This window comes from Anas platyrhynchos, chromosome W, assembly GCF_047663525.1.
Source record: "Anas platyrhynchos isolate ZD024472 breed Pekin duck chromosome W, IASCAAS_PekinDuck_T2T, whole genome shotgun sequence".
NCBI classification, from domain to species: domain Eukaryota; kingdom Metazoa; phylum Chordata; class Aves; order Anseriformes; family Anatidae; genus Anas; species Anas platyrhynchos.
The window spans coordinates 8,997,655-9,013,006 of record NC_092620.1 but is presented as its reverse complement, the minus strand read 5'-3'; the positions used below and the strand labels follow the sequence as shown (position 1 = coordinate 9,013,006).

Sequence of the window (15,352 nt, the reverse complement as noted above, 5' to 3'; positions counted from 1 at the left end):
CTCTCTCCCATCCCAGAGAAGGAGGGGGGGAGGTGAGCGAGCAAACACAAACCTGGAAGGATATGGAATGGGATTTATTTTCATGGCTGCCTGGTGGACCATGGGTTAAAAGAGTGTTATTTGTATTGTTATGTGGTGTAATGACGTTATTATTTGTACCTTGTATGATACCTTGTCTTACATTATTAATACACCGGGTGATAAATGTACATTGGTAATAACTTCATTAAAAAAGGAAGGGAATATGTCAATTATGATGTTTAAGAATTGGACCCTCCAAGAACAAACTGATGAAATCCAATTATTAATAACAGAAGAGACACGAATTGGGGATATTAAAAAGAAGATAAGGGATAGTGAGGAATGTTTTAACAATTCGTGTCCATAAAGAACAATTCTGTTTGAATCCTGTCTGCCTCTGGGTCCTGCACTGGCAATTTAATTCTTGAACCACAGATGCAGTGTGTCCCAGTCTCCCCCTCATTCTAGTCAATTTATCAAGTCTTCAGAAAATACTCCTTAAATTTATGAACCTGTTTGCCTTTGTTATTCCGGACTTCTATTTCTAAAAGTTACAGCCTTTTTTTTCCTGTCTTCTTCGAGATTAACTTAACACTGCTATAGATGTGACTGTCCCTGTGAATGGCTGGGGAAGAACGTTTTAATTACTCATGAGGCGTCAATAAGAAAGCTGTTTGTGTTTGATGTCTGGGAGTTTCAGAACAACTGATAATAACTAGTGACTGTTATGGGATACTATGCGGATCTTTGGTATCTGGCCAGGGGGGCAAGAGATTAAGAGGAAGGAAGAAGAAGCTGAAGGACAGCTGGGAGACAAGACCTGCAGAAAATGTTCTATAAACTTGGTATGGTGCCAAGTGAGTACAAAGGTGAGAGGAAGACTACGAGCCTTCAGCATGAAAGACCCCTAGAGACCCCCAGAGGAGACTGATGCGCATGTTCCAGTAGGAGGGACTGGACCCCGGAAGCTAATTATAATAACCTGTTTTTTTTAGAAGTAGTAATGAATATGTATTAGTCTAGGAGCATAAAAATCAGCTGCTTGATGTAACTGGTGTGCGTCCTGGTGGAGCGGAGACTCCCGGTGCACCCAGCGCTGTTTGCTTACCTCTATTCCTTTATATTCTTTTAATAAATCCTATTTTTTTATTTAATCCTAATTTGAATCCTGAGCCATTTATAACAGAAGTATAAGGCTTTAGTATATACCGGTGCACAATGTACTATAATGCCATCAAGCTATAAAGGGCCAGAGCCCATCTGTATTTATGGAGTGACAAGCGGATCCCAGCAGTAGACTGAATTGGAGGCTGAAGTGAGTCTGACTGGGAATGAGTGTCAAAAGCACCCTATTGTGACTGGCCCGGATGCTCTGTGCATCCTTGGTATAGACTACCTCAGGAGAGGATATTTCAAGGACCCAAAAGGGTTCCGGTGGGCTTTTGGCATAGCTGCCTTAGAGTGATTCAAAGATCGAAGCCGAAATTCCTTTAAGTGGTATATTCTTTATTGCAGCGCTGGATGCACGGGGGATCTCTCCACCTATCGTGCATACCCAAAGCGGAAAGCAGTCTTGAATTTATACAATCAATCTATCAATATTCTACAAGCGCCTATACATACGCATTACCTATCCCCGCCTTCCCTCGCTTCTCATGCTAATTAGCCTTTTGGCACCTTGCGCCTGCGTAGAGCCTCCCAAGAATTGTGGGCAGGGGTCTTTGGGACGTGGGCAGGGGTCTTTGGGAGGAAGACCCCGAGTCTTCCTCACAGTGTACTTTTCACCTTTGGTCAGGAATCTGCTGAATTGGCACGTTTCTTAATTGCGAGAGCTGGTTGTTGCCAATTCTTCCGTTTGTTGTATCTTTATAATGAATTCCAATGTCCAGTTTTGAGATTTATAGTCCTTACATTTGTTTCTCTGTCCGTCTGCCGCTTCCTTATCATGAGTTCCAGTGTCTTGTTTCGAGATATACAGTCCATGTCTGGGGATTGTCCTTGCCTCCCCAATACCTCCTTAATCAATCCCCCCTTTTCTTTTCCCATGAAAATTCTTTTGCATCAGATACTTTCATTATTTACAGTAACACAACAAAGCAGGCATCTAAACAACATGCACACAAATATTCCTAACACTACTAATGTGATTAGAGCAATGAACACTTGTTCCAACCATTGGAAGTTGGGCAACCAGGCGGTTAACTTATTCCATATTTCACTAAAACTCCATGAAAGATCATCTTTACTGATCTCATGTAGGACCCTTGTCTGCTTCCGTATTTCTTCCAGGTCGGTAGAGATCCTTCCACTCTGATCTACATACATACAACAACTTGTATTTATTACTGTACAGACTCCCCCTTGAGCGGCCAGTAACAAGTCTAGGGCCATCCGATTTTGTAATACTACCTGTGATAAACTAGATATCTCTTCTTGTTGAGCCTTTATAGCATCCAGAGTTTTGTTTTCTAACTTCTCTATAATTGCAGAAATATTAACTATCGCCTTTTCCAATTCATTCACTCCTAACCATGGGATAAACCATCGAACAAAACTATGAAAAGCGGTGTGTCTCTCTATCAATGGATTGTTAATTTTTCGTCTAATTCTCCAGATATGATTTCTCAAGTAACCTCGAGGCACTACATCATGTACTGTCATACTGGGGACTACTGCTCCAAGAGTGCAAGTTCCCTTCCAGTTCTCGGGCAAGACCTTACGGGCTGTATCATTGCATAGCCAATACCACCCTTTTCCTTCTGGAACTGGCCAGCTGGTTGAATTTGCCCAACTGCTAGTTGTACTAATATCAATTGTTTGATTACAAGATGTCTGATTTCCCACATAAGTAGTACCCGTATTTATACAATCCTGTTTTCCCATACCGTTAGGCGGGTTACACCTTTGTACACATACATAGTAAGATTCCAATGGCACGAAGCTACTAACTTCTAGTTCCAAAACTTCTTCATATTTTTGACCCCAAGATGTGTTTTCCCACAAATTAGTCCAAGGTAAGTTTGCAGGCAAGGGAATCCTGATTAACGATACACCCTTATTCCCATGCTGTGGCAGATGGGTGCATACCCAACAGTTTGTCTTATTAATTACTTGAGAAATTGTTTGTATCAGGGACAGGTGTAAGTTCTCGTCCCAAACTGCCCACCCCGAATCTGAGAACCACACCCCTGCAATCATTAGGATCTGGAAAACCATAATTTTGTTGGTCCAATTGGAGTGGTGGTCCATATCCTTGCCAGGGCCTTCTTCACCCTTGAATCGTGGATCCAAGCTGCTTGCTCCTTAATCTTAATGGCGGTGTGTGTTGTCAGTAATACCTGGTATAGTCCCGTCCACTTTCCTTCCGTTTTTCCTCTAGGGGTTGTCCTGAAAAAATTCTTTATATATATAATCCCTGAGCTTAAAAGGGTGGATTGGTTGATCCAACCGTCTAGCCCAGGTCCTGAGAACAAATTTATGTACTTTATTTATTTATTTCTGAAGTTCAGTTATATATGCATATAAATATTCTAATCCTAGCTGCATTAGATCCTCTCCACTAAATATAAATTGATATGGCCTTCCATATAAAATTTCAAAGGGACTCAAATTCCCTTTTATTCTAGGTTTAACTCAAATTCTAAGTAATGCTAAAGGGAGGGATTGAGGTCATGACAAATTAGATTCTTGTCCGATTTTAGCTATTAGTTGTTTAATTAAATGTTTCATTTTTTCTACCTGTCCACTTGCCTGCGGTCTATAAAGAGTATGCAGTTGTCTTTAGAATATCTTTAGAATCTTACTTATCTGTTGTACCACTTGCACACAAAAATGTGAAACTCTATCAGAAGACATTGCTACTAGAATCCCAAAGCATGGTATTATTTCATTTAACAAGACTTTAACCACTTCTTCTTGCTTTGTTTGTTTGACAGGGAAAGGCCTCAGGCTTTCCTGAAATCATGTCAGTCAGAACCAGTAAATAACAATACCCCCCTTTTCTAGGGAGTTCTGAAAAATCAATTTGCCACAGTTGCCCCGAATAATTCCCTTTATCAATGACACCAAATGTCACCCTATTTCCTGTATTGGGATTATGACGCATACAGGTGTCACATTGTTGGGTTACCTGCCTTATTGTGGTATACAGATTTCTTGCTACCAAGACTCGATTTAATAGTTTATACAGGGCATCGGCTCCCCAGTGGGTTTTGTTGTGTTCCCCCAAAACCATAGGCCACACCAAATTAGAGGGCATAACAACCCTGTTGTCCTTCAAATGAGCCCACCCATCAACATTCAGCTTCCCTTTTAGATCCTCGATCAACTTTAAATCTTCTTTTGAATATTTAGGAGCCTGTCCTTTCTCTAATGTCTGAATTTTACCGTCTGGTATTAAAGCAAGCACTTCCACTTGACCTCTTTCCGCCGCCCTTCTTGCCTCTTTATCAGCCAATCTGTTCCCAATCTCGAAGTCGGTGGATCCTCTTTGATGCCCTCGGCAATGCATAATAGCCACTTTTTCTGGTTGTTTTACAGCCTCTAACAATTTTAAAATTTCTTCAGCATGTTTTATCTGTTTTCCCTGAGCAGTCAGTAATCCACGTTCTTTCCAAATCGCTCCATGAGCATGTACCACGCCGAATGCATATTTAGAATCTGTCCAAATATTTACCCTTTTTCCAGCTGCCAGTTCCAATGCTCTCGTGAGAGCAACTATCTCCGCCTTTTGAGCTGATGTTCCAGGGGGTAAAGGCTTAGACTCAATTACCTGCTGAGTAGTTGTTATAGCATATCCAGCTTTACATTGTCCTTGTGTAACAAAACTGCTCCCATCCGTGAACCAAGTTTCTTCTGCATCTTCCATGGGCTCCTCCTTAAGGTCTGGTCGGCTGGAATACACAGTCTCCATAGTTTCTAAACAATCGTGAATCACAGGTTCCACTGGAGCATCACTAAGAAAAGAGGCTGGATTCACAATATTAGTTATCACAATTTCCACATCGTCCTGTTCTACCAATATTGCTTGATATTTCAAAAATCTCTGAGGAGATAACCAATGAGCCCCCTTTTGTTCTAAAACTGCTGACACAGTGTGTGAGACAAACACTGTTATCTTCTGCCCCATTGTAAATTTCCGGGCTTCTTGTATATTCATAATTACGGCTGCCACTGCTCGCAGGCAGCCTGGCCATCCTTTACTTACTTCATCCAATTGTTTAGAGAAATAAGCCACTGCCCTTTTGTAAGGTCCCAACTTTTGTGCTAGTACCCCTAAGGCCATACCCTGTCTTTCATAGGAGTATAACCAAAAGGGTTTAGACAAATCTGGTAAACCAAGAGCTGGGGCTCGCATCAACTCCATCTTAAACTTCTTAAAGGCTGCTCGGGCTTCTCCTGTCCATATTAGTCTTATGCAGTTATCTTTAATTAAATCAGACAAAGGCCTTACAATTAATCCATAATTGTTGATCCATAATCTGCACCAACCTGTCATTCCTAGGAAAGTTCGTAATTCTTTAACAGTCTGTGGTTCTGGGGTACGACAGATTGCTTCCTTGCGTTCCGTCCCCAATTCACGTTGTCCTCCTGAGATCTCAAATCCTAGGTACGTCACGTGGGTTTGAACCAATTGTGCCTTCTGTTGTGAAACCCGGTATCCATTCATTCCTAGGAAATTAAGGAGGCTCACCGTCCACTGTATGCAGCTTCCCCTGTCTTCGGTAGCAATCAAGAGATCATCAACATATTGCAGCAGGACCCCTGCAGAATTGGGGGCTTCCCAGGATTCAAGTTCCTTTGCAAGTTGATTACCAAAAATCGTAGGGCTATTTTTAAACCCCTGAGGAAGCACTGTCCATGTCAACTGGACTTTTCGTCCTGAGTCAGGATTTTCCCATTCAAAGGCAAAGAGGTTTCGGCTTTCTGGGGCCAAGGTTAAACAAAAGAAGGCATCCTTTAAATCCAGTACGGTAAACCAGACCAACTTGTCCCTTAACTTGGTCAATAGCGTATAAGGGTTTGCTGCCACAGGGTGTATGTCTTCAGTGATCCTGTTTATTGCTCTCAAGTCCTGTACTAACCTATAACTCTTCCCATCCGGTTTCTTAATTGGTAAGATGGGAGTATTATATTCTGATTCACACTCGACCAGTAACCCATATTTCAAAAACTTATCTATTGTATCTTTTATTCCTCTTCTATCTTCTATTCTAAGGGGGTACTGCTTAACCTTTACTGGCTTCTCTCCTGGTTTTAATTTTACCATTATTGGTGCAGCATTCTTTGCTTTCCCAGGGACATCAGATTCCCACACCCCTGGATAAACCTGATCCTGGATTTCCGGAAGGGTTTCATTAAAAGAATCAGTTTGGATCAATACCAAACTTAGTGCACTTATAAGTCGGTCTTCTTTTACTCTTAACTCTACCCTTCCCTTTTCAAAAACAATTTCAGCTTCTAATTGCTCTAATAAATCCCGTCCCAATAAAGATCTAGGAGATCCCGGCAAATACAAAAACCTATGTATTCCCATTTGCTTCCCCAATTCATATTCTAATGGCTTTAAAAAGAAAGCTTTTTCGTGTCTACCCGTTGCCCCCACCACTGTCACAAAACCTTTATCTTCTGGCATCAACTTCTGATTTAACACTGAATATGTAGCTCCTGTATCTACTAAAAATTCTACTTCCCGACCCAATTTCCCTGGCTTAATTTTAACCAGTGGATCTGCTAGGGTAGAGTCCCCCGGTCTCCTTCATTGTTTTGTAGCCATTAATAGCTTATTTTCCTCTTGCCGCTTCGGGCATTCCCTTTTCCAGTGTCCTATCTCTTTACAATAGGCACACTGTTCAGCCCGCAAGGGGAGTCGAATTACCTTCCCCCCCCCTTCTCCTGCCTCGAAAAGATTCTTCCTGCTTTCGCAGGGCTGCCACAGTGGCTGCTGCAATCGTCTCACCTAACTTTTGCCTTTCATTCCCCTCACGATTTCTAAACACTCTCCAGGCTTCTTCTACTAATCTTTCCAAATCCCTTACGTCTGGTTCTTTCATTTTCTGAAGTTTTCGTCTAATATCTTCCGCCGATTGACCCAAAAATAGAGATACTAATTGAAGTCTACCCCCCCTCAGAGGAAGGGTCTATAGTGGTAAACTTCTGCATTGCTGCCCTCAGCCTTTCAAGAAATTCGGATGGGGTTTCTTTTAGACCTTGTTGGAAGCATATTCTCAATTGCCAATTCATCCAGATTTTAGTATTTACTTAGCCGTTCATAATTTTAGGGATGATTAGGGTCTCAGTGGGGTCGGTCAGGGGAATGCAGTTGTCCACAGTTCCCTGAGCGGTCCCATCGGTAATCTGAGCTCGCACATGAACTCAGGTTGTTTTAAGAGTTAACTGTTTTTCTGTTTCCATAACAACTCTCTCTCGGACCCATCATGATCCATTTGCCCCAAAGGGCTAACGCCCATGATTTTAAGATCTCTGCCTAGAGCAGAGGCAGAACTATTAACATTCCTACATCCTCTTTCCCTGCTCATTCAACTTCAAACACCTTTAACACTTTCAACAACCCTTTTAACACTTCCTTTATCTTTCTCCAGCCTGTACTTCTCTAATGCCAACATAAAAGGCTCAGTCAGGGGCCAACTTAATTCCGTACCTTTTCCCACCAAGATGCTGAAACAACATCAGTATACAACATTTCATCCTGTTTTCCTTCTCAAAACCAACATTAACTGTAGCAAAACATTAGAGTTTAAAGTTCCATTTAGGGGCCACTTTTCTCCACATTCCAGCTTATAAAGCGGCCACCATTGATTACAATATTTTATCAATGTTTTCCTGTTCACACTTTCACCGGCAGATCCTCCAATATCCTTCCAGTGATTCAAAACACATCCTAACGCACTTTTCTTAGGAATTTCACTGCTTACTCGCCCCCCCATTTTCCAGTTTACACTTTCAGAATACACGTGTTACTTACAAAAGCATATCACAAAAACGTATCACTCACAAAATTACAGGCACGCAATATCTTTCAGTAGCGATGTCACAAAGCTACTATTACCAGCAATATTGCTAAAATCACAATAACAATAGTCAGAGTCAAATTCTACATGCGATAAGTCAGAAAACCGAACTGTGTAACACCATAACGATATCTTTCTTATAACAATGCCACGAACCTACTATTACCACCAGAAAAATAGCCAAAATCACAGTAACAATAACCAGAGTTAAATACCATACTCCATGAGTCAGAAAACCGAAATAAACAACACAATTCCAGATGGACCTTAAAGCGAGCTCTTTCCTTAAGGTCCCCAAATATACTTATGGTGCTTACCACAAAGTATATACCAAACACTGCCTCGCAGAAGATCACCTTCTGACTTACAGACAGTTCCAGATACAGATGGACCTCAAGGTCCCCAGATATACTTGTGGTACTAACCACAAAGTATATACCAAATACTGTCCTGCAGAAGTCACCTTCCGACTTACTGGACAGTCCCAGATGACCGGTCTACCAGAAAACCAAACCAGAATAAAGAATATACTCACTTACAATGATGGGGTCCTTGTCTGCCTCCGCAGTGATCCGGTGAGTCGAGGAGTCCCTCCGGGAAATCCCGGGGGTACCCTAGGGAGTCCTGTCCCCAGCGGGTCCTGCGGACCGGCAGAGAGGTTGTCCCATCTGGGGTGCCAGATTGATTCAAAGATCGAAGCCGAAATTCCTTTAAGTGGTATATTCTTTATTGCAGCGCTGGATGCACGGGGGATCTCTCCACCTATCGTGCATACCCAAAGCGGAAAGCAGTCTTGAATTTATACAATCAATCTATCAATATTCTACAAGCGCCTATACATACGCATTACCTATCCCCGCCTTCCCTCGCTTCTCATGCTAATTAGCCTTTTGGCACCTTGCGCCTGCGTAGAGCCTCCCAAGAATTGTGGGCAGGGGTCTTTGGGACGTGGGCAGGGGTCTTTGGGAGGAAGACCCCGAGTCTTCCTCACAGTGTACTTTTCACCTTTGGTCAGGAATCTGCTGAATTGGCACGTTTCTTAATTGCGAGAGCTGGTTGTTGCCAATTCTTCCGTTTGTTGTATCTTTATAATGAATTCCAATGTCCAGTTTTGAGATTTATAGTCCTTACATTTGTTTCTCTGTCCGTCTGCCGCTTCCTTATCATGAGTTCCAGTGTCTTGTTTCGAGATATACAGTCCATGTCTGGGGATTGTCCTTGCCTCCCCAATACCTCCCCAATACCTCCTTAATCAGAGACAGAGGGCATTAAACAGTTGTCTACCTTGCCCAGTCTCTCGGAGGACCCTTCTGTTGTGGGGTTGCTGAGGGTCGAAGAACAGCAAGAGCCAATCGCTACCACAGCTGTGCACCGATGAAAATACTACACTAACCAAGACTCCCTGATTCCCATCCATAAGCTAATTCGTCAATTGGAGAGCCAAGGAGTGATCATCAAGACTCATTCACCTTTCAATAGTCCCATATGGCCAGTGCGAAAGTTTAAGGGTGAGTGGAGACTAACAGTGGACTATCGTGGCCTGAACAAAGTCACGCCACCACTGAGTGCTGCAGTGCCAGACATGCTAGAACTCCAGTACAAACTGGAATCAAAGGCAGCCAAGTGGTACGCCACAATTGATATCGCTAATGCATTTTTCTCCATCCCTCTAGCAGAAGAGTGCAGGCCACAATTTGCTTTAACTTGGAGAGGAGTCCAGTACAGCTGGAATTGGCTGCCCCAGGTGTGGAAACACAGCCCTACCATTTGCCATGGACTGATCCAGTCTGCACTGGAGCGGAGGGAAGGCCGCTTTCAAGTCCTCGCTCTGTCCTGCCAGCGGGCAGACTAGGGGTGCAGCAGGAGCTGGAAGGGGACAGACCCAGGACAGCTGACCCAAACTGGCCAAAGGGGTATTCCATACCATCTGACGTCATTCTAAATAATATGTAGGGGTGGCTAGCTGGGGTGGGGGGGCAGTCTGCTCTGGGATAAGCTGGGCATCGGTCAGTGTGTGATGAACAATTGCATTGTGCATCACTTGTTTCGTACGCATTATTAGTAGTAGTACTATTATCATTATTATTACTGTTATTATTATTTTTCTGTCTTAATAAACTGTCTTTATCTCAACTCACAGGCTTCACTTTCCCATTTCTCTCCCCCATCCCAGACAGGGAGGGGGGAGGGTGAGCAAACAGCTGTGTGGTGCCAGCCGGATTAAACCACAACAATACTGAAGGACTATAAAAGAATTATTTTCACTCCATCTATAGATACTGATTTGTGATGTTCATTAAGAAGCTACCATACTGAAACACCAGCAGTTCTGAGTTTATGAAATGGAGGAGGGTTTTTTTGTTTGTGTTTAAGTCAGGTTTTTGTCTTCAGAAGTGCTCAATTTGATTCCAGAGAAAGGTTGAAAAGTAATAAATTTTGTACTTTCTCAGTATTTGCAATAAGCTACACCTAAATGGCATATCTACAAACACAATATTGTTTTTAAATAACAGAAAACATCTCATTTATTTGAATTTTTAAAAGCTAAATAATTGCATCTGCCTAGCTGTTTTAAGAGTATATCCCCAAAACATTATACCATTATTTAGCCTTTTGTCAGGTTTATGCATTATCACTTTCTTGAGTATGTAAACAGCTGCAAGTTTGGGTTTATTCTTTTTTTTTTCTTTCTTTTTGATGGAACTAAAGACAACAGGGAAAATAATAGCTAGCCTAAGAAGTCATTCCTTCTCATGTCTTGTACAGTGTGCCCCAGTGACTAGAACAGAGCCAATAACAGAGCCAATAACACAGCTGTTATCTCCCTACAAGCAGGGAAATTAATAAACTGGAAGATTTCAAGTGTCTTTAACAGTTTGAGGAAAGAAACACTTTCACTTTCATATTACTACACCAACTTCACATTTAAATTTCCTGAGAGAGCAAAATGCAAAGGACTTGAATTATAACTTTTATACTCTGAACTATTAATAAAGTCTTAGAAAACTAGCATCTTGTTAATGCATTAGAAGCCTGCCTCTACCTTGCAGTTAGCAAAATCATACTGGGCTTCTGTTGATTTTGAACATGGATGTTTCCATTCCATTCAGTGGTTATCATGCAAGCACAGTAGTAAGATTCATTTTCTTATTTCACTATACAAATTAGTAAGAATACAAGCACGAACAGCTTTCACAGGTATCTATACCACTTTTACATCTACTAAATTGATGCAATCAGATTCATTTTAATGATCTTATTCCTTCTAACTTCCTAAAAATCTCAGATGGATGTCCTAATTTATTTATGGGACCTGCTGTAAAGCAGATTTCTTTAGAGCCTTCTTCGCTATATTGAAAAATTCACGTGTTTTTATATCCTCTTAAGGCTCCAGAGGAGTTAAAACGAGCCTTCACTGCTCTGAAGTTTCACCTTGTCACACTGAGCTTAAAATAGTCGTTTTCATTACTGATCATCCCCAAAAGACCAGGGGAAGGTCCTCATGGAATCTGGAAGCCAGGCAGCTCTTCCAGCAATCCGATGTGGCTACGGCGGAAGCAAACCTCTGCAGATCGCGGTGCGCCCCTCACAGAGCACACTGCCTTGCTTTCATCGGGTTTATATACAGCATCTATCGCAGCAGGATTCCTACTCCTTGTGCACCCCGCCAGTAAAACCACTCGCCTCCGTGCGCATTCAGCAACACCCGCTAGAACAGCAGCAGCTCGCTCGGGCAAACGCTTCTACCCCCCACCCCAGCACCAGCCCGGCGTCCCCTGCGAGATCCTTACCCCATGGCGGCCGGTGGCGCCGCGTCTCCGGGATGCTCCTCGCTGCGCCTCGTCTCGCCTGCCGCTCTGCTGTGGCCGCGCTGGCGGCTTGCAATTGCCGGGCCGAGCAGGGCCGCTCGCACCCTAGAGAACACCTCCCACAGGCTGGGCTTTCATAGCCGCGGGCCCCGCCAGGCACCCACAGACGTCGGCTCCAGCCCCCGGGCGGGTGGCGGCGGTTCCGGAGGCAGACGGATCCCCTCCTGCAGGCAGATGGGGAGACGCTTGCCTTCTCCTCGAGGGGCTGGCGGCTGCTGCGACGCTTCTGGCTGGAAGGTGAGCGGCCGCCGAGGGCTCCGTGCGCCTCAGAGGAGCGGGATGAGGCAGACAGGGAGCGCAGGGCTCCGCGCCGCCGCTTCCCCTAGCACTCCCACCGGCAACGTGGCGGGCATCGACGCATTTTCCTGAGGAAGCAGAGTAAGCCGCGGCACCGGGGCTGGCATCTGGCTCCCAGCGTGCGGCAGCTAGAGGCATACAGTGGCCGCAAGTCCCCCCTGGGCACAGGGGCGCCGCTCTCCCCCGATCCGCCCCCCCCTTTTCCCCCCCAACTCCCCCCGGCTGCTGAGATGCGGAGCGCCGCTCTTCCTTCCTGCAGCGGCGGATTCGCTCCTCGCCGTCACGCCTTCTGCGGCGAGCGGGCGGGCATTGTCCTAGGCGCGCGGTGTGTCGGTCACTGCCAGCAGTAGGGGCCGCCGTCGAGCCCGTACTCCTCTGCGGCAGGGCCGCAGGCTCAGTCCCACTGGCGAGACAGAGCTAGCGTAGCGTCAGATGGTTTCCAGCTACAACGGCACCTCCGAGCCGCTAATTTACCCGTTCGCATCCCCTTCCCCCGCCTCACACCTCCGCCACCACCCGCCCGTCCCCTCGTAGTAGGCAGACGCAACCGTCGTGCACAGCCCGGGGAGGGGAGGGCTGCACGCCATCAACCTGCTGCTACACGTAACAGCACCTCATCTCTCTGCCTCCATCGTCCACCCGGGGAGCTTTAAATAGTACATGTCACCGCGCTTCCGTACGCACTAACGTCACTCATTGCTTCTGGCGCTGATGTCACTTGGGCGTGGACGACGACGTTAGTGTTCCACGCAGCTAGAAGCGCTTCTATAATAAGGAATGACGACGGGGGGAAGAGTAGGCGGTAGGGTTTGGGGTTTGTCACCGTTCAGCAGTCTCTCGTGCGTTTTCCCCGGGCGCTGGTGGCTCCAGGATTGTTTCCTCTTTAATATCTTCATCGATGATCTGTGTTATAAGTTGCCCCTTAATTAATTTTTAGAGGGCATTGTATTAATCATATAAAAGAATTTATTGAGTAAGCAAACAGCAAGCAAAACAACGCTGGGCGGCCGGGGAGTATCTGCTCCGCCAACGGCACGCACCTCACCCCCTCCAGGTGTAGTGGGTTTACGTGGCAAGGTTTTGGTAGCAGGGAGCCATAGGGGTGGTTTCTATGAGAAAGAGCTAGAAGCTGCCCCATGTTTGGGAAGGGCCCCATTGTTTTCCAGATCTGAGCCAATAAGCGATGTTGTTTTGCGCCTCTGTGAGAGCATATTTAAGACAGGAAAAAAACGCTGCGCTACACAGCAGCTGGGAGAGTGAAGGGAGTGAGGAACGGCATCAAGGTCAGTGTAGAAGGAGGGGAAGAGGTGCTCCAGGCGCCGGAGCAGAAGTCCCCTGCGGCCTGTGGTGAGGACCATGGTGAAGCAGGATGTCCCCCTGCAGCCCATGGAGTACCATGGTGGAGCAGGGTTCCATGCTGCAGCCCGTGGAGGAGACCACGGTGGAGCAGGTGGCCCTGCACCGACGGAGGCTGCCGCCTGTGGAAGACCCCTGCCGGAGCAGATTCCAGGCCAGACCTGTAGCCCGTGGAGAGGAGCCCACGCAGGAGCAGGTGACCTGGCAGGAGCTGCTGCCCGTGGGGGAGCCAGGTTGGAGCAGTTTTCTCCTGAGGGATGGACCCCGTGGTACAGAATTTCTAGGTTGGAAGAGACCTCAAGATCATCGAGTCCAACCTCTAACCTAACACTAACAGTCCCCACTAAACCATATCCCTAAGCTCTACATCTAAACGTCTTTTGAAGACTTCCAGGGATAAGACCCATATTTGGAGCAGTTCTGGAAGAGCTGCTGCCTGTGGGAAGCCCACACCGGATCAGTTCATCAAGGACTGTATCCCGTGGGTGGGACCCCACAGCACAGGGGACGAGAGTGACCGAGAAGGAGCAGCAGAGAAGAAGTGCTGTAGACTGACCATAACCCCCATTTCCCTGTTCCCCTGCGCCGCTTGGGGGGAGGAGGTGGAAGAGGGTGGATGGGGGGAAGGTGCTTTTGTTTTTTTTCCTTCTCTCGCTTGTTAGTAATAGGCAATAAATCTTACTATCTCCTTATGCTGAGTCTGTTTTGCCCGTTACAATAATTATTGCATGATTTTCTCGTCCTTATCTCAACCCTTGAGCCCTTTTCACATATTTTCTCCCCATTCCTCTTTGAGGAGGGGGAGTGAGAGAGCGGCTGTGGTGGAGCTCGGCTGCCCACTCGAGCGGAACCACGACACCAGGGTCCCTTTTTATATCTTGGTAATTCCGGGATTATGTAGCACATCCAGGTATGTTCTGCAGCTGCGCGCACTGTTGCTAGGGGGTTGTCCCAGTCTTTCTGGTGGTCATGAAGATGAACGCCATAGTCTTCCTCTGCATTGTGGCTCGACTCCCTTTCCTCACTAGGTCATGTTGACCCAGCATGAAGCAGGAAGGCAGAACATTATCATGCTGGTTCAGCAGCTTATCAGGAATGGTTACAGGAGCTTTGCAACAGTGACTTTAAACGAAAGATGGAACTAGGATGCAAGGGGGGAGAAGGGGAGGAAACTCCCTCCCCCTTACCAGTTTAAGGGCCCTATCTTGTTACATTAAGTAAAGGAATTTCAGGCATTTTACAGTTTCTTATCTCAGCAGGAGACCTTTACTACCCCCACTTCTTCAAGCAGGACTCCTTCTCCTTATAATACAAAAGACAACAAACATTTATTGTATATTACAATCTGGATGAGGGCATTGAGTGCACCCTCAGTAAGTTTGCAGATGACACCAAGTTAGGTGCGTGTGTCGATCTGCTCGAGGGTAGGAAGGCTCTGCAGGAGGATCTGGATAGGCTGGACTGATGGGCTGAGGTCAACTGCATGAAGTTTAACAAGGCCAAGTGCCGGGTCCTGCATCTGGGGCGCAACAACCCCAAGCAGAGCTACAGACTGGGAGATGAGTGGTTGGAAAGCTGCCAGGCAGAGAAGGACCTGGGAGTGATGGTTGATAGTCGGCTGAATATGAGCCAGCAGCATGCTCAGGTGGCCAAGAAGGCCAACGGCATCCTGGCTTGCATAAGAAACAGTGTGGCCAGCAGGACTAGGGAAGTGATCGTCCCCCTGTACTCAGCTCTGGTGAGGCCGCACCTCCAGTACTGTGTTCACTTTTGGGCCCC

The 15,352-nt window shown here is 45.8% G+C and overlaps 1 protein-coding gene across 8 annotated transcripts in view; it reads right to left on the bottom strand.

Annotated features, from left to right (window-relative positions):
- Positions 1-12,915, bottom strand: part of LOC113841684 (homer protein homolog 1) — a 266,367-nt gene extending 253,452 nt beyond the window's left edge. For 5 of the 8 annotated variants that reach the window (XR_005261383.2, XR_011805640.1, XR_005261381.2 and 2 more), the window contains exon 1: positions 11,843-12,915. Coding sequence is in view for 1 of the 8 variants with exons in the window: in XM_038169480.2 (XP_038025408.1) it covers positions 11,843-11,847 (5 nt within the window). In the remaining 7 variants the exon portion in view is untranslated. The remainder of the gene's footprint in view (positions 1-11,842) is intronic. The other 3 variants (XR_005261384.2, XR_005261385.2, XM_072030621.1) reach the window with 2 other exon arrangements.
- Between the last annotated feature and the right edge of the window lie 2,437 nt (positions 12,916-15,352).